This window comes from Pleurodeles waltl, chromosome 2_2 (genome assembly GCF_031143425.1).
Source record: "Pleurodeles waltl isolate 20211129_DDA chromosome 2_2, aPleWal1.hap1.20221129, whole genome shotgun sequence".
NCBI classification, from domain to species: Eukaryota; Metazoa; Chordata; class Amphibia; order Caudata; family Salamandridae; genus Pleurodeles; species Pleurodeles waltl.
Window position 1 is genome coordinate 971,053,718 of NC_090439.1, and position 23,049 is coordinate 971,076,766.

General features: G+C 45.8%; 1 protein-coding gene across 1 annotated transcript in view; it reads right to left on the reverse strand.

The window, feature by feature from the left end:
* The window catches only part of TNFRSF11B (TNF receptor superfamily member 11b), a 79,490-nt gene extending 68,170 nt beyond the window's left edge, over window positions 1-11,320 (reverse strand). Inside the window, exon 1 of the mRNA XM_069220653.1 lies at window positions 10,930-11,320. Within this exon, the coding sequence (XP_069076754.1) occupies window positions 10,930-10,959 (30 nt within the window). The 5' untranslated portion in view covers window positions 10,960-11,320. The remainder of the gene's footprint in view (window positions 1-10,929) is intronic.
* Window positions 11,321-23,049: the final 11,729 nt, after the last annotated feature.

Consider the following 23,049-nt stretch of genomic DNA (forward strand, 5'->3'; position numbering starts at 1 on the left):
AATGGCCAAAGCATCCTAGTCAGTTCTAAAGGGGAAATAATCAAGTAACCCATGACTTCAAAGTGTGCCACCTTACCATGAAGTGGTATTTCTCCACAGCAGTAAATCCTGCATATGCCCTTGAGAAAATGTTATGGCTAATCTATAAATCTACATCTGCAACAGTACTCATCATGGGTGCATATATATGAATTTAGGAAACTATAAAAATGTTTCCCAGGATACTCCTACAAAATTGCAACAGTCACCTGTTACCAGGAGCACCCCTAAAATATTTTTATTAATTCACACTTGTGCCCACGCACAATTCTATCTGGTAATTGCAAGCTCATGCAAAAAGCCTGTCACATTTGGACAATATCATTTTATATATTTATATATTATTTTCTTCACGTGCAAAAATAAACTGTTTTTCTTCAAACTAAGATTTTAGTGGTATCCTAAGCCCATTTCCACAATGGAAAGGAATTGATCATCAGAATTAATGACATCATATGCTGGGTGAAATTGAAAATAGTTGGCTATACCTGGGTGCCAACAAATATACTATTAAGAGTGATAACAAAGGTGTCAGCCTCCCAAGGGTGCTGTTCAGATTTGCCAGAGTTTAGATCAATTTGCTAGTTTCTCAATCATAATCCACTCACACAATGTCATAGCAAAGTAAAGGTTTTATTTACATTCACAGCAAGTTATACTCCTTGGCCTATGAAGCACATAATCACGTCAGACCCAATTTAACTTGAATTAATCTTTATGGAAAGCACACATTGCCAGTGAAAGCTTGTCTTTAGTTCAAGAGCTCCCACAGCACAACTTAACTTGATGCTCCACTACTAATAAATGATTGTCCCTTCCTTCAGCTGCTGCACTCCCAATTCCCTTCTCCTTCGGTTTGAGAGATAGCCTTTGTGTCAACAATGCTTTCACAAGTGATGCTTCCCCAAAAGATCAGCCATGTGTACAAGACTCAAACTTTAGCTTTGTTATCATGTTTTTTCCCATGTCAAAAATGCCAGATGTTTTGCGGAGCCAGGGTCAACAAATTGAATCAGGCCCTTGCGAACAGGAAGACCTTATTTTAAGATGAAATTAAGGGGCAGATTTATGAGGTTTTTTGTGCAGGGCAGCGCAGCACGTCACCTTGCATGCGCTGATCTATGTCAAAGGGAAAGGTGAGGAATGCACTGTATTTACAGAATACAGCACATTCCTGTCCTTTCCCACTGTGCTGGAGCACAATGGGCTGCCTAGCCTCGACAAAGGCACCCCTGCACCATGGTGCAAGGGTGCCTGCATTACATTCATGATTGTTTTTGTGCAGGAAGAAGCACATTCCTGCACAGAAACAATCTTTAAGCCATAGTCCTCCTTCTATGTGTGTTGCAGAATGCAGCAGACATGGAAAGAGGAAGTAACGAGAAGAAATAGAGATATTTGCCCTTGTTATGCCTCTCCTGGGCAGGAGAAGGATTTTGGCGCATTCCCAAGTTTATCAGGCTTGGTAAATCTGGGAATGCATAAAAAACCATGGGAGTTGCGTGGGAACACTGAAGCAATGCCTATGGAATGCCTTCCCAGGTCAGAGTAACACAACATAGCGATTTACGCTGTGTTGCGTTATTTCAGAATTATGACGCCACGGAGGGCCACAAAAAGTGGTCTTGCATGGCTCCATAAATCTTACTTAGGACTTGCATCACTTGGCACAAAAGGACACAATAGGGCAAACTAAATATGCCCCTAAATGTCCAATAAAGAAAATGGAAGCACAGCTGATCCAGCATTAGGCACCATGTAGCGTAATTAGCCATATTAGCTGCCTCACCATAGAGAAAGACTTCGGCTTTAAGACAATGCTTGTTGCATGGTATGGGGACACCAAAAAGGGCAGGCCTGGTAAACAATGAACCTTCTACCCACTTCTGATGGGCCGACTCCCTGGCACTCCCTTCTATATTTAAGCACTGACTTCCTTTTAATCAATGCATGGATCGTGTGCAGAACTAATGCTTAGCAGCATTAACAAAGTCGAGAGGCATGTCCCCTTACACTGAATAGGTTGGATGGGATGAGCATGAAGATGGTTTGTGGGGGTCAAGTTCGGAATAATTTTGTGTGTAAATAGAGCATTGATATATGTTGGTAGACTTAAAAGAGAAGGCAAAGAGTTGAATTCTTACAGGAGGATCCAAACTCTCTTTTACGTTTGTGAGCAGGTGCACCCTGCCACCTATGTGAGCAGACTTGGTGCACTCTGATGGAAATTGTGACGTGTTACCTGATGTTCTCGCGTACGTGTATAGAACAGACACAACACCATTGACCTAGCCTGCCATCCTTATAATACAGTACTGTACTTTTAATGGAATAGTATGGCCTCTCGCCAGAAACGTTCCCAAATGTTTAGTAGTTAGGAGAATTGCCGTACTTTTAATGGGGCAGAACCCTCAGTTCTTAGCAAGCACTGGCCAAATGTAATGGAACAATTAGTAGAACTGTTGTAGTTCTATGGGACAGTTTATTTGCTTCTCGTCGGAGCTGTGAAGACTTTCATGGGATATTTGGGGCGGATCCAGCGTTTCTCATCAGAACTGCCAAGTTTTAAATGGATATTTCCAGAAATCCTAAGCATGGCTGTGGTACTTTTACGTAGACAGGACTTATATTTGTTTGTAACCTTAGCAACAACAACAAATGTTTGAATGAGTGTGAAGTATGACCTCTCCCTTCAAGTTTCTGGGCACGTAGTACGGTCGACACAAAGAATGATACCTGCAAGCTTTTCTTGCACACAACATACAGCATATGCACCATTTGTACTGACTGCTCTCCTAGACACAAAACAGGTACAGTAAGGGCATCAGCAGTGCGGAGATGTTGCATGCACAGAACAGGTATATAGCAGGAACCAGCAGTGCACGTGTTTCCATGCACAGAACAGGTATATCGCAGGTACCAGCAGTGCACGTGTTTCCATGCACAGAACAGGTATATAGCAGGTACCAGCAGTGTACGAATTTCCATACACAGTACAAGTATATTGCAGGTACTAGCAGTGCACATGTTTCCATGCACAGAGCAGGTATATCACAGACAACAGCATTGCACGTGTTTGCATGCACAGAACAGGTATATTGCAGGTACCAGCAGTGCACGTGTTTCCATGCACAGAGCAGGTATATCACAGATAACGGCATTGCATGTGCTTGCATGCACAGAACAGGTATATAGCAGATACCAGCAGTGCACGTGCTTTCATGCACAGAACAGGTATATAGCAGGTACCAGCAGTGCACGTGTTTAAAATGTACAGAACAGGTATATAACAGGTAACAGCAATGCACGTGCTAGCATACACAGAACAGGTATATCGCAGGTAGCAGCATTGCACGTGTTTGAATGCACAGAACAGGTATATCCCAGGTACTAGCAGTGCATGTGTTTCCATACACATAACAGGTATATGGCAGGTAACGGGTATATAGCAGGTACCAGCAGTGCATGTTTGCATGCACTGAACTGGTATATAACAGGTAACTGAAGTGCACGTGTTTCCATGCACAGAACAGGTATATCGCAGGGACCAGTGGTGCACGTTTGCATACACAGAACAGGTATATCGCAGGTACCAGTGGTGCACATTTGCATACACAGAACAGGTATATCGCAGGTACCAGCAGTGCACGTGTTTCCATGCACAGAACAGGTGTATCGCAGATACCAGCAGTGCACGTTGTTGCATGCACGGAACAGGTATGTCGCAGGTACCAGCAGTGCATGTTTCCACGCACAGAACAGGTATATCGCAGGTACCAGTGGTGCACATTTGCATACACAGAACAGGTATATCGCAGGTACCAGCAGTGCACGTGTTTCCATGCACAGAACAGGTGTATCGCAGATACCAGCAGTGCACGTTGTTCCATACACAGAACAGGTATATCGCAGGTGCCAGCGTGCACATTGTTGCATATACAGAACAGGTATGTAGCAGGTGTCAGCGTGCACATTGTTGCATGCACAGAACAGGTATATCGCAGGTAACAGAATTGCACGTGTTTGCATGCACAGAACAGGCACATAGGAATTACCAGCAGTGCACATGTTTGGATGCACAAAATAGGTATATTGCAGGTACCAGCAGTTCACATTGTTGCATACACAGAACAGGTATATAGCAGGTACCAGCAGTGCACGACTTTCCATGCACAGAACAGGTATATCGCAGGTACCAGCAGTGCACGTGTTTACATGCACAGAACCTGTATGTAGCAGCTACCAGCAGAACATGGGTTCTCATGCAAAGAACAGCTGTATCACAAGTACAAGCACTGCATGTGTTTGTATGCACAGAACAGGTATATAGCAGGAACCAGCAGTGCACGTCTTTCCATGCACAGAACAGGTATATCGCAGGTACCAGCAGTGCACGTTGTTGCATACACAGAACAGGTATATCGCAGGTACCAGCAGTGCACGTGTTTACATGCACAGAACAGGTATATTGCAGGTACCAGCAGTGCACATGTTTCCATGCACAGAGCAGGTATATCACAGATAACAGCATTGCACGTGTTTGCATGCACAGAACAGGTATATCGCAGGTACCAGCAGTGCACGTGTTTCCATGTACAGAGCAGGTATATCACAGATAACAGCATTGCACGTGTTTGCATGCACAGAACAGGTATATAGCAGATACCAGCAGTGCACGTGCTTACATGCACAGAACAGGTATATAGCAGGTACCAGCAGTGCATGTGTTTACATGTACAGAACAGGTATATCACAGGTAACAGCACTGCACGTGCTAGCATACACAGAACAGGTATATCTCAGGTAGCAGCATTGCACGTGTTTGAATGCACAGAACAAGTATATCACAGGTACTAGCAGTGCATGTGTTTCCATACACTTAACAGGTATATAGCAGGTAACGGGTATATAGCAGGTACCAGCAGTGCATGTTTGCATGCACAGAACTGGTATATAACAGGTACCTGAAGTGCACGTATTTCCATGCACAGAACAGGTATATCGCAGGGACCAGTGGTGCACGTTTGCATACACAGAACTGGTATATCGCAGGTGCCAGCGTGCACGTTGTTGCATGCACGGAACAGGTATGTCGCAGGTACCAGCAGTGCATGTTTCCATGCACAGAACAGGTATATCGCAGGTACCAGTGGTGCACGTTTGCATACACAGAACAGGTATATCGCAGGTACCAGCAGTGCACGTTTCCATGCACAGAACAGGTATATCGCAGATATCAGCAGTGCACGTTGTTCCATACACAGAACAGGTATATCGCAGGTGCCAGCGTGCACATTGTTGCATATACAGAACAGGTATGTTGCAGGTGTCAGCGTGGACATTGTTGCATGCACAGAACAGGTATATCGCAGGTAATAGAATTGCACGTGTTTGCATGCACAGAACAGGCACATAGGAGTTACCAGCAGTGCACATGTTTGGATGCACAAAATAGGTATATTGCAGGTACCAGCACTGCACGTGTATGCATGCACAGAACTGCTGTTTCACAGGTACCAGCAGTGCACATTGTTGCATACACAGAACAGGTATATAGCAGGTACCAGCAGTGCACGACTTTCCATGCACAGAACAGGTATATCGCAGGTACCAGCAGTGCACGTGTTTACATGCACAGAACAGGTATATAGCAGCTACCAGCAGAACATGGGTTCTCATGTAAAGAACAGCTGTATCACAAGTACAAGCACTGCATATGTTTGTATGCACAGAACAGGTATGTCGCAGGTACCAATAGTGTATGTTTGCATACACAGAACAGGTATTTTACAGGTGCCAACATGCACGTTGTTGCATACACAGAACAGGTATATCGCAGGTACCAGCAGTGCACGTGTTTACATGCACAGAACAGGTATATAGCAGCTACCAGCAGAACATGTGTTCTCATGCAAGAACAGCTGTATCACAAGTACAAGCACTGCACGTGTTTGTATGCACAGAACAGGTATATCGCAGGTACCATTAGTGCATGTTTGCATACACAGAACAGGTATTTTACAGGTGCCAACATGCACGTTGTTGCATACACAGAACAGGTATATTGCAGGTACCAGCAGTGCACGTGTTTACATGCACAGAACAGGTATATCACAGGTAACAGCACTGCACGTGCTAGCATACACAGAACAGGTATATCTCAGGTAGCAGCATTGCACGTGTTTGAATGCACAGAACAAGTATATCACAGGTACTAGCAGTGCATGTGTTTCCATACACTTAACAGGTATATAGCAGGTAACGGGTATATAGCAGGTACCAGCAGTGCATGTTTGCATGCACAGAACTGGTATATAACAGGTATCTGAAGTGCACTTATTTCCATGCACAGAACAGGTATATCGCAGGGACCAGTGGTGCACGTTTGCATACACAGAACTGGTATATCGCAGGTGCCAGCGTGCACGTTGTTGCATGCACGGAACAGGTATGTCGCAGGTACCAGCAGTGCATGTTTCCATGCACAGAACAGGTATATCGCAGGTACCAGTGGTGCACGTTTGCATACACAGAACAGGTATATCGCAGGTACCAGCAGTGCACGTTTCCATGCACAGAACAGGTATATCGCAGATACCAGCAGTGCACGTTGTTCCATACACAGAACAGGTATATCGCAGGTGCCAGCGTGCACATTGTTGCATATACAGAACAGGTATGTCGCAGGTGTCAGCGTGGACATTGTTGCATGCACAGAACAGGTATATCGCAGGTAATAGAATTGCACGTGTTTGCATGCACAGAACAGGCACATAGGAGTTACCAGCAGTGCACATGTTTGGATGCACAAAATAGGTATATTGCAGGTACCAGCACTGCACGTGTATGCATGCACAGAACTGCTGTTTCACAGGTACCAGCAGTGCACATTATTGCATACACAGAACAGGTATAAGGCAGGTACCAGCAGTGCACGACTTTCCATGCACAGAACAGGTATATCGCAGGTACCAGCAGTGCACGTGTTTACATGCACAGAACAGGTATATAGCAGCTACCAGCAGAACATGGGTTCTCATGTAAAGAACAGCTGTATCACAAGTACAAGCACTGCATATGTTTGTATGCACAGAACAGGTATGTCGCAGGTACCAATAGTGTATGTTTGCATACACAGAACAGGTATTTTACAGGTGCCAACATGCACGTTGTTGCATACACAGAACAGAGATATCGCAGGTACCAGAATTGCACGTTTGCATACACAGAACAGATACATAGCAAGTACCAGCAGTGCACGTGTTTGCATGTACAAAATAGGTATATTGCAGGTACCAGCACTGCACGTGTTTGCATGCACAGAACTGCTATTTCACAGGTACCAGCAGTGCACATTGTTGTATACACAGAACAGGTATATCGCAGGTACCAGCAGCGCACGTGTTCTCATGCAAAGAACAGCTGTATCATAGGTACCAGCAGTGCACGTGTTTGCATACACAGAGCAGGTATTTAGCAGGTACCAGTGGTGCACGTTGTTGCATGCACAGAGCAAGTATATCGCAGGTACCAGTGGTGCACGTGTTTGCATGCACAAAATAGATATATTGCAGGTACCAGCACTGCACGTGTTTGCATGCACAGAACAGCTGTGTCACAGGTACCAGCAGTACACATTGTTGCATGCACTGAACAGGTATATCAGAGGTACCAGTAGTGCACGTGTTTGCATAAATAAAATGCGTATGTCACAGGTACCAGCAGTGCACTCTTTGCTCAAATACTACAACGCAGGCAACTTTCCACACCCAACACGTATAGCACAGTCAGCAGCAGTGCAAGCTTCACCGACACAAGGGAAAGAAGCGGCACAGGCGGAAGATGTTCAAGCTTTCCTCACACACAAAGGACTGGCAGCTGCTGTGCACACACAAACAGCAAATATGGCGGAGGCATCTCACAGGCAGCACAGGTACAGCACAGGTACAGCAAGGGCAGTGGCACAGAGGAAAGCTCTCCATGGCTATGGAGGAGGAGAGGAGAGATGGAGGAGATGGGGGAGGGCAGTGAGAGGCATAGAGGAGACAGAGACTCACGGGGGCCACGGCTTGAGACAATCACAGAACCGACACTCTAAACAGTCCGGTAGGGGACCCCCTACAAGGACCCTACGATCGCAGCTGCGAGAACTGGAAAACTAGGCGTCTGAAATAGGAAGATGTTCCATGTGCAAATTAAGGTCATTCATTCGTGACCAACCACAACCTGAAAATCCGACAGCAGCTGGAAAGCTGAACCATAACGCAGCATTCAAAAGCAGACACGCGCATGTTTGCCGTAGGGACCCAACGACAACTGTGGCAGAGTTTGCCCCGCCAATTCCTAGAAAAAGTCCAGCAGCCAGTCTCTCCTGCTCATCTCCCCTGAGTTCCAAGCGCCACTTCCTGCTGCTTCTTCACTCCCAGCAGGCGGCGGGCCGTGCTGCTGAGGGCGGGTGTTTGACGGGAAAGTGGCGTAGGTGCTGGCGGGAAGCTCCTTGTTCATGCAACCTGGCCCGCTAGCAGCACTGCCAATCACATGCCTTTGGTGCAAAAGTGATGCAGTGCCTGAGACAGGGGCAAGTGCACAGCCAGGCTGCTGCAAGCACTGCTAGAAGCTGACTGGGACTGAAAGGGGTCACTGCAGGCCCTGCAAAAACCAGCCTCCTTGTCTCCTGTCCTGGGGGATGCGCCCCTTACTCCGTATGGCATTGCAGGCAGGCACTGCTACAATCAATCACATCACAAACATGTTTGCTGATACCCACCTCGGCGAGACCCTGTGCAACCCCCCATCATTTACTGGTAAACCTTAGTACTGTGATCCACTCTTCCCCTTTATAGTATTAGGATCGCGAACAGTGTAAGACCGTGGCAAGGTATGTCAGTCAGGCACTGGTAGCGTGCAAGAGCACAGTGGGAGGAGACCTCCAGATCCCTCCTTGTGCATAAGCACTTACTGTAATGTGCACTGCTACTAAATGGAAGAACTACTGACGGGAAATATATTGGAGGCAATAGGCTTAGGGGCTAATTTACAGTTTGGCGGACGGGTACCAGGATATGACGCACTTGTGATAGGCCTACCTGATAACCATATTTGTGAGGTACCCGTCCACCAAACTCTAACTCAGGTATTTTGTTGTCCTATTATTTAAGCAATGCTACCTGTTATGAATCTTTAATACAGGTATTAATGGGAAATCATCTGCGCGCGTGTATCAAAACATCGTGTGAACGTCGATAACAAACAGAACATTTTAAGAGTTCTCTTCTTTCCACCTCTGTGTGCAGGTCCTTGGCAGTAGTGTTCTACTTTCAAGGACAGAGCATCGAGTTCCTGCGTGAAAGTGCACTCTAAACCGATTAATTGCTAAAAAATGTAAATCCGTCTAAAGTTGGGGAATTGGTGCTGGGTGTTATATTTTTCTCTCAAATGTTACCTCCAGCTATGGCCATTACAGACACATTCAAACGTGAAAGATGGACATACACTGTTCAGACAATTATGTTCAGCATGTTCTCAAGAGACGGGTACTTAAATCGCTAGCCAGTCAAGGAGTGAGAGGAGCGAATGATAGTAACCCTCACTGAAAATGACTGTGGGTAGCCTCACAACTGAGACCCCGCACAATTTGTTCACTACCTGCCCTTTGTTGCTGGCCTACGGATTTGCTACAAGGTCACTTTCAGGACACATTGGACGTCATCGGACGCTCGCCGCCCAATATCGTATATATTTGTATACAGCACAGGAAACACGCGCAGTGCACTAGATAACACTTTAATTAAATTAACTCTTAAGGAGCGCTCGATTTTCTCAAATATAATAATAGGTAATCGGTAATTGATACTGAAAGTTCATAATTAATTTAAAAAAAAAGTGACATCTTCGAGCTCTGGGTCTAATGAGAACGAAGACATTTGTATTTGATGTCTAGGGAGAAAGCTACCCTTCCTATTGGCTGTATTGAATACCAACTATGTGAATATGTCCGCCCTCAGGAAGTGCAAGAGATAAACCCACCTGCGCACTGTTGTATTAAGTCGTGTATGCTATGTTCCCCTTTTCAGATGTACCAAGCCTTCTCAATGTCACACTAATAACTGAAAGTTTTTGTTTAGCATTTGTTATCGCATTTATAGCCATTTCGTAGCATGATAAATAACCAATTTTGTTATAAACCAACTCACCGTCCTCAAATAGGAACACCAGAAAGACGGACGGCTAAGCCAGTCCGCTGAGGGACCGAGCATTTCGCCCAGGCTGCACATACATTTCTACAGTAAGCATTTAGCTGAATTGGTCACATGGGTTTGGCGCTGTGACAAGGTACCGTATGCAGCCACATAGGTCGTCTCGGACTAGGCAGCACCGAACTGGCCCCCATTAAACATGGCCCCATCTGCAAAATACATAGGTGCTTCGGGTGCCATAAAATCTTAGGTCCAGAGCTCGCTGATCGCGTTGACCAATTGTAGGAATGTTTCTAAAAATAAAGGTCGCTTGGTTGAATCCTTGTCGGGTAACCCAGTCTCCCATCCTTCTGAAGTCGATACAATTAATACCCTTGAGATGGGTAAATAAACACATGGTTCGTACGGTGAATCATATAAATGCGACAATCGTTATTTTCCCGTGATAATTTGAATATAATCGATATAAGATAATAATTCATAAAGAACTCAAGCGAAAAAATAACGAAAACACTGACCTGAAATTGCAAAATCACACCTGAAGCACTAAGAGGGAAATTCCCTTGAAAGAGCCGCAAGGAGTTTACCTCAGTTTACTTCAGTCATATTAGTGATGCAGAGAGACAAGCAAAGGGTGCCGAAGCCCGGGAAGCTTTCCAGCTCCCTGAAGAATGAAAGCAAAGACAGCACTCACCACAAGCGTGCAGCCGAGGAGCCTGCTCATTGTGGTCTGAAGGGAAACCTCTGGAGCTGGAAGGACAGTCACTCTCCGCTGGCAGGCTTCTAACGTCCCCCCAAATTACAGAGGGCAGGTTATATATAGCCCCGGAGCAGGGAGGCTTGGCTCGCCTTTACTCACTCTTTCCCTTTCGTGATGAAACCTTTCAGGAACCTGTTAAAATGTGACGTCTTTAACTCCTTCGGGGCTGAAGCTGGCAGGCGCGCGCACGGAGTCGGGCACGAGCGGGGCGTGAGGGGCCATCGCCAGCGCGTGGCATGCCTGGCTGAATGCTGGCACCGCTGTAAGTGGGTTTCCAGGGTAGCCCGGACTCCTGGAACTGAAATTTAAGAACTCTCTGGTGTGCGTAAGAAGCGCGCGCTTTACAAAGAGAGGGCTTCTGAAAACAAGTTAATTTCCAAGCTGTATCCCACGCACCCTGAAAAGAACTGCCAGCTTGAAAAAACGTATCCAACAACAGCGTCTCTGAAGATACTGACTGAAATGCCTCATACAATTTATTTACCATAGGATGAGCCGTTCGAATGACAGTAACAATCCTCGACTCCCTTGGAAACAACCACAGACACCCTGACATAATGTAACAAGCATTTGCAATGCAATAGGTCTCCCATTTTTTTGAGTTAGAGGTATTTTGGTCCGTCCTGCATCATAATTTTGTCTTTTCCTGCCCTATAATTCCAGTGCCCCAGCAGTTAACTAAAGCACGTCCATTTACCTTCTTCCTCTATCTTAAAACATATACAATTATCATATAAACCGTTATCAGAAATAAACTTTTGTCATTAGAGTGTAATGTTTAAAACACCATAACAAAAATATAATTTGGGGCGGATTGGAGGGTGAAAGGAAAGAGGGACTCAGGAGTAGAGATGGAGAGGACAAGTGGCGTAGTAACAGTGTCATGGGCCCTGCAGTAAGAAAAGAAAATGGTTGACTGCAATTTCAGTAGGAAAATACAGCAGTAATTAGAGTTGAGTGAGGCCTGTTCGTCTCTGGGTCCCGGTGCCACTGCACCTACTGGTCCATTGATAACTAGTCCCCAGGAGAGAAAGCGGATGGGGCAGAAAAAGAGAAGCAAAAGGAATACAACAGACAAAGGGAAGAAAGAGAAGGGGGTGCAAAGAAATAAAAGAAAGAAGAGAAAGAAAAAGTGAGAAAATGAAAACACAACTGAGAAGAAGAGCAAACGTGAGACAAAAAAAAGGGAAGGAAGCTAGCGATCTAAAGATGGAGAGGTAAAAATAATGAAAGAAGTGTGAAAAGAAAGAGAAAAATGAACATTAGAGAAACAGAGAGATGGTGAGAGAAACAAGCAGTGAAAGAACCAAGGCATGTATGTACTGACGCATTTCCCACTGACACAGAATGGGAAAACCACTTGGACACTTTGTCCCGACAAGTTACTTATGGCTTTCACACACAGACAGGATATAGAGATATTTTTAGTAAAATGTGAATTGACAGATAAAGATAAGAAAAACACCAGAGAAAGGAAGGAAGAAAGATCTAAAAAAATAAAATAAAAGGACACATACTGAGTCAAAGGAAAGAGCAATTAAGAGAGGAACGAAACAAGGAAATAAATAACCAAGTTTTTGCAAGTTTGAAAGAGGAAGTAGCAAGAGGGAAATACAAAAGGGAGAGGAGTAGAACTAAACAGTTGAAAGAAAGAGCGGACCTGTTAATGTGTGGATTTTAAGAGCTGTAAGAGAAAAGTGGGGGAGAAGAAAACATTGAGAGTAAACAGAGTAAAGGAAAGGAGGAGTGAGAGAGGTGAAACAGACCCTCCCTAATAAAGATGGCAGCTAAGAATACATTTAATTGGCTCCCCATGACCTCAAACAGACGTCAGAGTGTGGAACAGCAGGGGACAGTGCAGAATAGCAGGAGGTGCATTAGCAGTGTTGTATGTGAACCGCAATACAGCAATATTGGGGTGCTTCATATTCAGGATAGGGAGTATAGACAGAGCTATGTCCCGGCCCAGTGCTGGAATAACAAAAAGGCAGTGGGTAAGGAATGAGAAACGGAGCGCCTTGTAATTCCTGGTATTGGAATAATAGGGCGCTTGAGGTTAGGGTTGAGGTGCACTGACAGAGTTGTGTGGGCTGTGGTACCGGAATAGTAAAAGGCACACAAGGTCAGAAGTGAGCTATGTGTGGAACCCAGGAGTGGCATGCCAGTGTTGCAGAGTGTTAGCCTGGAGGTGCCCTGGTGAAGCTGCAAGTGGGGCCCAGTATGGCAGTGGCATAACCTCTGAGCCACAGAAGCGAGGAGTCCTGAAGGGTGTGTGTGCGCCTTAGTACTGAGAAGAAATGTGCTCTGAATGTTAGAATTGATGGATTCTTGTGGAGCTGTGGTGGTTCCCATCAACAGTGGCATTGGATGTTAGACTTGAGGTGCACTGGCTGAGCTGTGTTTTGCTCTTTTGGTCCAGTATTGGCTTGACAGTGGGACCGAATATTAGAATTGAGCTGCTGTAAAAGAAGTGTATGTGAGCGGGGTCCCAGTATAGGAAAGGAGCTGACCTCACCGGGTTAGAACTGAGGTGCACTGATGGAGCTGTGCCTGAGGCCCTAGTTCTGGAACAGCAGAGTAAACTGACTGTAAGAACTGAGGTGCTCTGGCAGGCAGTATGTGTGGGGTTCTGGCACGGGCACAGCTGAAGGCTTGGAGTGTGTGAACTGAGGTGCACTAATGGAGGTGCGCCCGAGGTCCTAGTACTGAAACATCAGAGTGCACTGACTGTAGGAACTAAGGTGCTCTGACAGATGGCGTGTGTGGGGTTCTGGCATGGCTGAAGTCTTGGAGTCTGTGAATTGAGGTGCACTGATGGACATGTGTCTGAGGTCCCAATACCGGAAAAACAGAGTGTATTGGCTGTAAGTACTGCAGTACTGTGACGGATGGCATGTGTGGGGTTTTGGCACAGGCACGGCTGAGGAGCTTAGAGCGTGTGAACTGAGGTACACTGATAGAGCTATGCCGGAGGTCCCAGTACTGGAACAGCAGTGTGTACTGACTGTAAGAACTGAGGTGCTCTGTCAGATAGCATGTGTGGGGTTGTGGCACGACTGAAAGGCTTGGAGTGTGTGAACTGAGGTGAACTGATGGAGCTGTGCCTGAGGTCCCCGTACTGGAACAGCAGAGTGTATGGACTGTAAGAACTGAGCTGCTCTGGGAGACAGCGTATGTGGGGTTTCTGGAAGTGGCACAGCTGAGGGCTTGGAGTGTATGAACTGCAGTGCACTGATGGAGCTGCACCCAAGGTCCAAGTACTGGAGAAGCAGAGTGTACAGACTGCAAGAACTGCAATGCTATGGCAGACAGCATATGTGGGGTTCCTGGCACTGGCATGGCTGAGGGCTTGGAGTGTGTGAACTGTGGTGCACTGATAGAGTTGCGCCCGAGGTCCCAGTACTGGAGCAGCAGAGTGTACTGGCTGCAAGAACTGCGGTGCTCTTGCAGACATGGTGTGTGGGGTTCATAGCACTGGAACAGCAGAGGGCTTAAAGTGTGTGAACTGTGGTGCACTGATGGAGCTGTGCCTGAGGTCCCAGTACTGGAGCAGCAGAGTGTACTGACTGCAAGAACTGCGGTGCTCTGACAGACATCATGTGTGGTGTTCATAGCACTGGCACGGCTGAGGGCTCGGAATGTGTGAACTGTGGTGCACTAATGGAGCTGCGCCCGAGGTCCCAGTACTGGAGCAGCATAGTGAACTAACTGCAAGAACTGAGGTCCTCTGGCAGACAGCATGTGTGGGGTTCCTGCCATTGGCACGGCTGAGGGCTTGGATTGTGTGAACTGAGGTGGATTGATGGAGCTGCAAGTGTGATCACAGTATGGAGTAGAAGTGGGCACTGTCTCTAAGGATTGTGGACCTTGATAGAGCTGGGTGCCTAGGCTATAAGCAATTATAAGCAATCCTTCGCTCTTGCTCTCAGCACACAGACAGGCACACTTGATAAAGAAAATCCAAGCCAAGGAAGGGTGGGAGCCAGACAGCTAAGAGAGGGTGCAGACAGCCCAGAAGGACCAAATGTGACCAAGATAACAGCCTCATTTATAGTCTTGTTTACAGCTAAGCTCAGATGAAGAATGCTCTCCAAATGAAAAGCAAAGCTTCCCTGGACAGAAGCAGGAAACAAAGTAAAAAAAAAAGTTCCCTACAGACCAGATAAAGACGACAAAGTGTAAGTGTACAGTAGTTGGTCCCTGCTCCCACAAAGAAGGCGGGACAAAGAGGCATGACTGATCACTAGCAAGCAAGGATTTTTAAATGACACTGAAACTAACAAATGAAATAGCTTGAAGCCCACAGAAGAAGTATACTTAATAGTTTACAAGAGGCCGTATGCCTACGCTCAACCTAAAAAGGGAGAACAAACCTTGGTACAAGTGTAAAAGAGTTAGTAAGTCACGTGAGGAAAATGAACAGAAAAGAACCCTGCAAAAAAACACATAATTTGTTTCTTGCACGGTGGAGATACTACTGCATATTCCTTATGTATGGTACTGAGTTGTGTTGTGATGATAGTACTTTACTTTTTCTTAAATGAAAAGTTGGGCTGCGCATCCACTTGTTGTGTCTGTTATTTGACTGCTTGAGTTCTGAGGCCACCGTTCCTTCCCCCACACACACTTCATTCCATAAACTGCTCACTACCATGATAGTCATGCAGCAGAGGTGTCATTGTCCCAGCTTGCAAATGCAAATAAGAAGAGACCCCAGGATACCAGAGGAAAAAGACCCAAACTCACATGGTTGTGGCCCAGAAGCCATGCCCTGTCCCCACCCTATTCTTGCACCTGTCCTTTGTCCCTTATATGCACTGCCAAAGCACGTTGAAGTTTCAATCAGTGAAAGACATCTTCTACAATGGTCTCCCAATTCTATTCATGAAGGGCTGTTGTCCAATAATAAGGTGTAATCAGTGGTCTTTAGGAGCTCTCTTCTGAAGAAACTCAGAATGTCTCCTGACATCCTGCCTTTTTGGAAGGACTGAAGACCCTCCTATTCAACAGATATCGAAGCAAGATCTGACTGTCTCTGACATTCTTACTCCCAGTAATGTGGGACTTTAAACTTCTTTGTTATTTATCGAATAACCGTATGCACCACAGGTTTTAATACCATCCCTCTGCCTTTCTCCCGCTCCAATTTGATTCTATGTTTGGAGCCACAAGCCTTTCATTCTTCTCTTCTGCTCGCCTAGATTTAAACCCACTCTTTGTGTTTGCTGAAATGCAATTGTACTTTGTAAAGATATTGTGTATATGCAACTACAGCTTTCTGTAACGTGATCGTATAACTTACGGGGCTGTGGCACTATAGAAAAATACACAAATAAAACAATAAATGCATTCTTTAGGTACCCTGTACAGATTGTTTGAAAGTTTGTACTGGTATTTCGAGTGTAAAATCACATTATAGAGAGATGCTCTACTTATCAACAATAAAGGGTGAGGTCTCCAGTCTTGGGCATCTTGTCTAAAGGCCCCTTAGAACTACAGCCAAAATTTTGTTAATGAACTAACTTTTTAAATCTCATATAAGGTACATGTTCATAGAGCAGAATCCATTAATTTCTATTCTAACGAGGTTCTAAAATATGGCTGATGGCACCACTTAATCAGGGAAAATAACAAAGATTTAGACCAGTTGATAATAAATCCTGAGCATTTCACAGATATTTGTAAGATGCTGAGCACGCTAGCAACATACATCTCCACATCAGCGACATGAGGTCGTCTGTTGGTAAGTACTTTGGCTAATATTTTCATCTCTACATTGAGCAGTGATATAGACCAGTATGAATTAATGTTCGATTTTGGCTTTTCCTCCCCGTGAGTTAGTACCACTGTTGCCTAGTACAGGACACAGGACAGCTAACCCTTTTTAAGATTGAACAAGCGAAGGGCATCTTCAGATACCTTGCTCACCACTCATATAATCATTTTAGTGTATGATATTTTAGAACCCAGTGATTTCCCAGTCCGTGGTTGAATAATCGCCTTTTTCATTTTCTCCCTCCTAGTTCTCTTTTTAGCAGTTCACTATTGTGTCCTGAATCTTCAGGTAGGCTAACTTCATCGAGCAATGGTTCCCATACTATTTCATTTAGACATGATCCTGAGACATGAATGGAGAAGAAATAGGGAGTGAAGGTTTGAGATAGGAATTTATTCTTCTGATATCTTTCACCACTATCACTCGGTTATATTAATGCATCTATCTTCCTCATCACATCTGCTAAGTCAATTAAATTCATATAGTTGAGCCACTCTTGCATGAAAGACTAGTTGATTCCTCTGTTCATGAGGAGAAACTGAGGGGCTGATTTCGACTTTGGCGGTCCAACTGCCTGACCGCCAATATGGTATGCCAAGCCGGCGGCCTCTCCACTGCCATATTATGATGTTCCTGTCGGGCAGAATGGCGGAGACAGTGCGGCATTGGCTTCAGCTCGAAGGGAGAACCAAGGACAATGCCGCTGCACTGATTGCACCGCCGGCACAGTCAGAATGCGCACTGTTGCCATTGCAGGCAGTGAGCATTCCAACTGTGCTGACGGGGGGGGCTCTGCACTGCCCATGAAATGGGCATGGGTGGTGCAGTATTCCCACCATGAAAAGGCCTGCAGAAAGGGAAGTTGTGATCAGCACGGCGGTGTCGACATAGGCACCACCGTGCTTGACAATGCCTTTCCCCACAGTCAATGCATCGGGATCCATGATCCTGGTGGTGCCAGTGGTCTTGTGGTGGTCTGACTGCCAGCATCCAAATCTGGCAGTCGGACCACCAAGCATGCGGCAGCCGGACCGCCACCTTGGTAAAGTAGTCTAAGGATTGCCGTACTCGGAATCAGACCCTCAGTCTTTGTTTTGTTGAGTTTCAGATACGATGCAGAAATTCAGGTTTCAATACCATCCAGGCAGGATCTGTGTTTAAAGATGTTGTTAAACAACAAAAATGTTACGTTTATTTGGATGTTGTCAATATATTTAAGGAAAGTATTGTTTTCATGGTCAGTCGTACTCCCAAAGGAACAGATTTTAAAAGCTATTGGTCATCCACTTGAATGAATGGAAAGTTTACAGAATGGAAATTTCAAGTAAAGTGTGCTGTTCGATAGTATCAACAGCTGCTGACAAGACAAGTAGCACAAAGCATCATGCATCACCATTATCAGAGCAATCATTGGTGGAATGCCACCTATTACCAGTGAGGTAGTGGTCTTCTCACTACAATGGCGGTGAAAGCCAATACATAAAGTTCCCCATGGGCGCAATAGGCTTGTGTGTCCACTCTCTTGAGCACTTTGGTAATACAGAAGACGCTACAGATGCTTGTGTAGCCCCTTCTGTAACACAGATGGAGACAGCACACATAAAGCATTGGCACTAACCTGAAGGGGCATTACTCCATATGCGTAGGGGTGTTGCCCCATGTACATGAACGAAATACTTAGCCTCAACGCCTGTGCCGTAATATGAGCATAGGCACAGAGGCAAAGAGGTGGTGCACAGTCAGTGCACCCCGCAAGGTTGTCTTGTGGAGGAGGTGAAAGGGACTAATAAACCTTCCTTAGACATCCACTTGCAGTGACTGATTGCATCCCCTTGCAGGGGAATCTCTATCCGCCTTGAACGTACAGCCCTGGTGCTGACTGTACTGAGAAAGATGGACCAGCTACTTTAAGCAGCAGTTCCGCCTTTCACTAATGTGCCACCCCCAAGGCAGTGTGTTTATCAGTAATTGGGCACATTGTCTCTGTTTGTGCCCAGTACAACATAGTAAACAGTGCACCGTGGTGCAGACAAGGGTAGTGCCCCCCTTAGTGTACTATAACTGTTAGAAATGGGATCTTTGTTTGGAAGTCAGGTTACCCCCTGTCCAAGTAAGGACCCTCACTCTGGTCAGGGTAAGCCACACACAATCCAAATTATCCTGTGCCCACCCTGTGGTAGCTTGGCACTGAGCAGTCAGGCTTAACTTAGAAGGCAATGTGTAAAGTATTTGTGCAATAAATCATGCAATAACACAGTATAACACCACAAAAATACACCACACAGTGTTTAGAAAAATATATAATACTTATCTGGTTAAATGCAGGTCAAAACGATTAAGATTTAATAAGTACACTTTGAGTTATCACTGTAGGAAATGATAAAAGAAGTCTTTAGTATTTAAAAAGCAACAAATGTCTCTTGCAAGCTTCTGGCGCATAGACTGGGATCCCCTTCGGGTTGCAGGGTTTTTGGACGCCCCGGGGATGATGCATTGAAATCCTGTGCGTGCAGGACAAAGTCACAGGAGCTGCGTCGATCCGATGGGCGATGCATGTAAATTTCTGCTGCATGGCTAGCGCTTGCGCCGATTCCTCTCACAAAGCCGGGCTGCGTCGTTCCGGCTCAGCTATGCATCGATTCCGTGGCAACACTGGTGCTGCGTCGATCTCCACTTCGGGGAGCCAGGCAGCGTCGTTCTGGTTCGGCGTGCAGTGATTTTCTCACGCAATGCAGGCTGTGCGTCTAAGTTTTGCTGCACAAGGAGTTCTTTTGCAGGATGAAGTCTTTTTGGTCTTGAGACTTCAAAGAACAGGCGGCAAGCTCTATCTAAGCCCTTTGAGAGCACTTCTCAGCAGAGCCAGAGGACAGCAAGGCAGCAGGGCAACTGTAGGGAAGCAGTCCTTTGCAGAAAAGCAGTCAGGTGAGTCCTTTGGGCAGCCAGGCAGTTCCTCCTGGCAAGTTGCAAGTTCTGGTTCAGGGATTCTTATCCAGTGGTATCTTGTCCAGAAGTGTCTGAATTGGTAGGGTCAGAGACCCTGTTTAAATACCCAAATGTACCTTTGAAGTGGGGGAGACTTCAAAGAGTAGCTTAGAAGTGCACAAAGTCTCCTTTCAGTTCCATCCTGTCTGCAAGGGTCCCAGTAGGGGGTATGGTAGTCCTTTGTGTGAGGGCAGGCCCTCCACCCTCCCAGCCCAGGAAGACCCATTCAAAATGCAGATGTATGCAAGTGAGGCTGAGTATCCTGTGTTTGGGGTTTGTCTGAGTGGAATGCACAAGGGAGCTGTCAACCAACCCAGCCAGACGTGGATTGTAAGGCACGGAAGGATTTAAGTGCAGAGAAATGCTCACTTTCTGAAAGGGGCATTTCTAAAATAGTAATATTAAATCTAACTTCACCAGTCAGCATAATTTTGCATTACCATTCTGGCCATACTAAGTATGACCTTGTTATTCCTTTCAGATCAGAATCTACCACTCAAACAGTATATGAGGGTAGCCCTAATGTTAGCCTATGAAAGAAGCAGGTCTCACAGCAGTATAAAAATGAATTTAGGAGTTTTACACTACCAGGACATATAAACTGCACAGGTACATGCCCTGCCTTTTATCTACATAGCACCCTGCCCTATGGGTTATCTAGGGCCTACCTTAGGGGTGACCTATATGTAGAAAAAGGGGAATTTAAGGCTTGGCAAGTACTTTTAAATGCCAAGTCGAAGTAGCAGTGAAACTGCACACACAACCCTTGCAATGGCAGGCCTGAGGCATGGTTAAGAGGCTACTTATGTGGGTGGCACAATCAGTGCTGCAGGCCCACTAGTAGCATTTAATCTACAGGCCCTGGGCACATATAGTGCACTTTACTGGGGTCTTGCAAGTAGATTAAATAAGCCAATTGGGTATAAACCAATGTCAGCATGTTTTAAGGGAGAGAGCATATGCACTTTAGCACTGATTAGCAGTGGTAAAGTGTGCAGAGTCCTAAAACCAGTAAAAAACAGTGTCCAAAAAGTGGAGGGAGGCAGGCAAAAAGTTAGGTGTGACCACCGTAAGACTGTCAGGTCTAACAATAACTCTAGATTAGTATGTTTAGAGGAGCTTCTAAACATTAAGGTGGTCTTGCAGCTGGTTGATTAGTTCCCTTTTAAGACTTTTCCCTCAAAGGAAAAGCATGTGAGTTGGTCAAGGGTTGTGGGTGGAGGGGGGATTGTAGAACTAATTTGGGCATAGGTTATATTTTTTCAAAGAGATGGAACTTCAATGCTCTTCAAGGATGAGGAGAAACTGTCAGTAAGAAGAGAGGTGTTGATAATTTCCAACATGAAGGTAAGAGTCACAGGAGGCAGGGAATTAATGAAAGGTGTGGGTAAGGAGGTCACCATCGTAGGTGATTGCTTTTAGAGAATGCAGGATGACAATCAAGGTCTGTCTTTTCAGAGGGTTGATGGAGTGCTGTTAGAAATGGGGTCTCTAGTTGGCAGTCAGTTTACACCCTGTCCAAGTAGGGACTCTATCTAGTCAGGGTAAGAGAGTCACACTCCTAAAATAACCCCTGCTCACCATCTTGGTAGCTTGGCATGAGCAGTCAGGCTAATCTCAGAAGCAGTGTGCTAAGTATTTGTACTTACACGCACACAGTAACATAATGAAAACACTACAAATGGACACCACACCAGTTTAGAAAAACAGTCAATATTTATCTAAGTAAAACAAGGCCAAAACAACAAAAATCCAACATACACAAGCAAAGATATGAATTCTTAGAAATTAAGGGCCACATGTACGAAATTCAGGTTTTGCGACTCGCAAATTGTGAGTCATAGCGACTCGCAATTTGTGAGTCGCAAAACCTGATGTACAACAGTGTCAATGACACTGTTTGCGATTCCCAATGGGGTCGCAAATGACCTCCTTCATGAATATTCATGAGGTAGGTTGCAATTTGCAACCCCATTGGGAATGGCCGCCCTCACAGGGATGGTGGCCTGCTGGAGACAGCAGACCACTATGTCTGTGACTGCTTTTAAAAAAAGCAGTTTTAAAAATTTTTTTAGCCCATTTTCCTTAAATGAAAACGAGATGCATTTCAAAATCAAAAAATGAAGTTTTCTTTTCATTTTTCCAGAGCAGACAGTGGTCCGCGGGACCACTGCCTGCTCTGAAAAATTATTTTTGCTGCCATTCACAAAGGGGAAGAGGTCCCATGGGAACCCCTTCCCGTTTGCGAATGGGTTAGCACCAGTTTGAAACTGGTGCTAACTGCGATCGTTTTGCGACTGCATTCACGGTCACAAAACAATCATACATACCAACTGGATTCGGTATTAGGAAGGGACACCCTTGTCACGCCCCTTCCTAATACCGAATCGCAAAACCCAAACTGCGATTTGGTAGCAAGTTACTGAATCGCAGTTTGGGCTTTGTACATCCCAAATCGCATTTTTCAAGTCGCAAACGGCTCGATTCTGACTGGTGCTATAACCGCGTTGTGACGGAGTCGTTCCCAACAGTCCAACGCCAATCCAGAGGGAATGTGGTGCTGGTAACGGAGTCGCATGGACACCAGGCATAGTACCTTAGAAATGAGGAAGAGTCAAAGATGTGGCACGCAGTCGGGGAAGTGAGGTTTCGCTGGAGTCGGTGAGGCATCAGTTCCGTACTGATACCAGGGAAGTGAGTCATCAGTTCCTTACTGCTACGCAGAGGAGGTGAGGAGTCGGTTCCTTACAGGGGCAGCAGAGGTGAGGCAGCATCAGTGGCTAGACGGTTGTTCCCTATGATCAGGCGGGGTCAATGAGTCCAGCGGGTCAACGAGATGAGGTGACTTTGCAGTGTTGTGGTCACACCCTGGGGCCACAGGTGCTGCAGCGAAGTCGGGTGTCATGGACGTCAGTGACACAGGACCCACAATGTTGCAGGACTTAGGAGGTGCTGCAGTGGCGTTGGGCCTGTGGTGTCAGTCGCGGTCATCGCACTTCAGTGAGGACCACAGCCTCGGGTGCAGGCAATGACGTGGAGTTGGGCAGCAATGCCAGTTCTCAAGTCGTCCGAGTCGATGTGCCTGTTTGTTATTGATTTATGCCAGATTTCACTACCAAGGGCCCAGGAACTGGATTGGCCATCTCTTGGCAAGTCAGAGTCCTCAGCAAGAGAACCCAGATGCTGGCAGGTGAAGTCTTTGATGTCCCTGAGACTTCTTAACAGGAGGCAAGCTCTTGGAGAAACTTCACAAGCAGAATACACAGCAAAATCCAGTCTTTGTCCTCTCCAAAGCA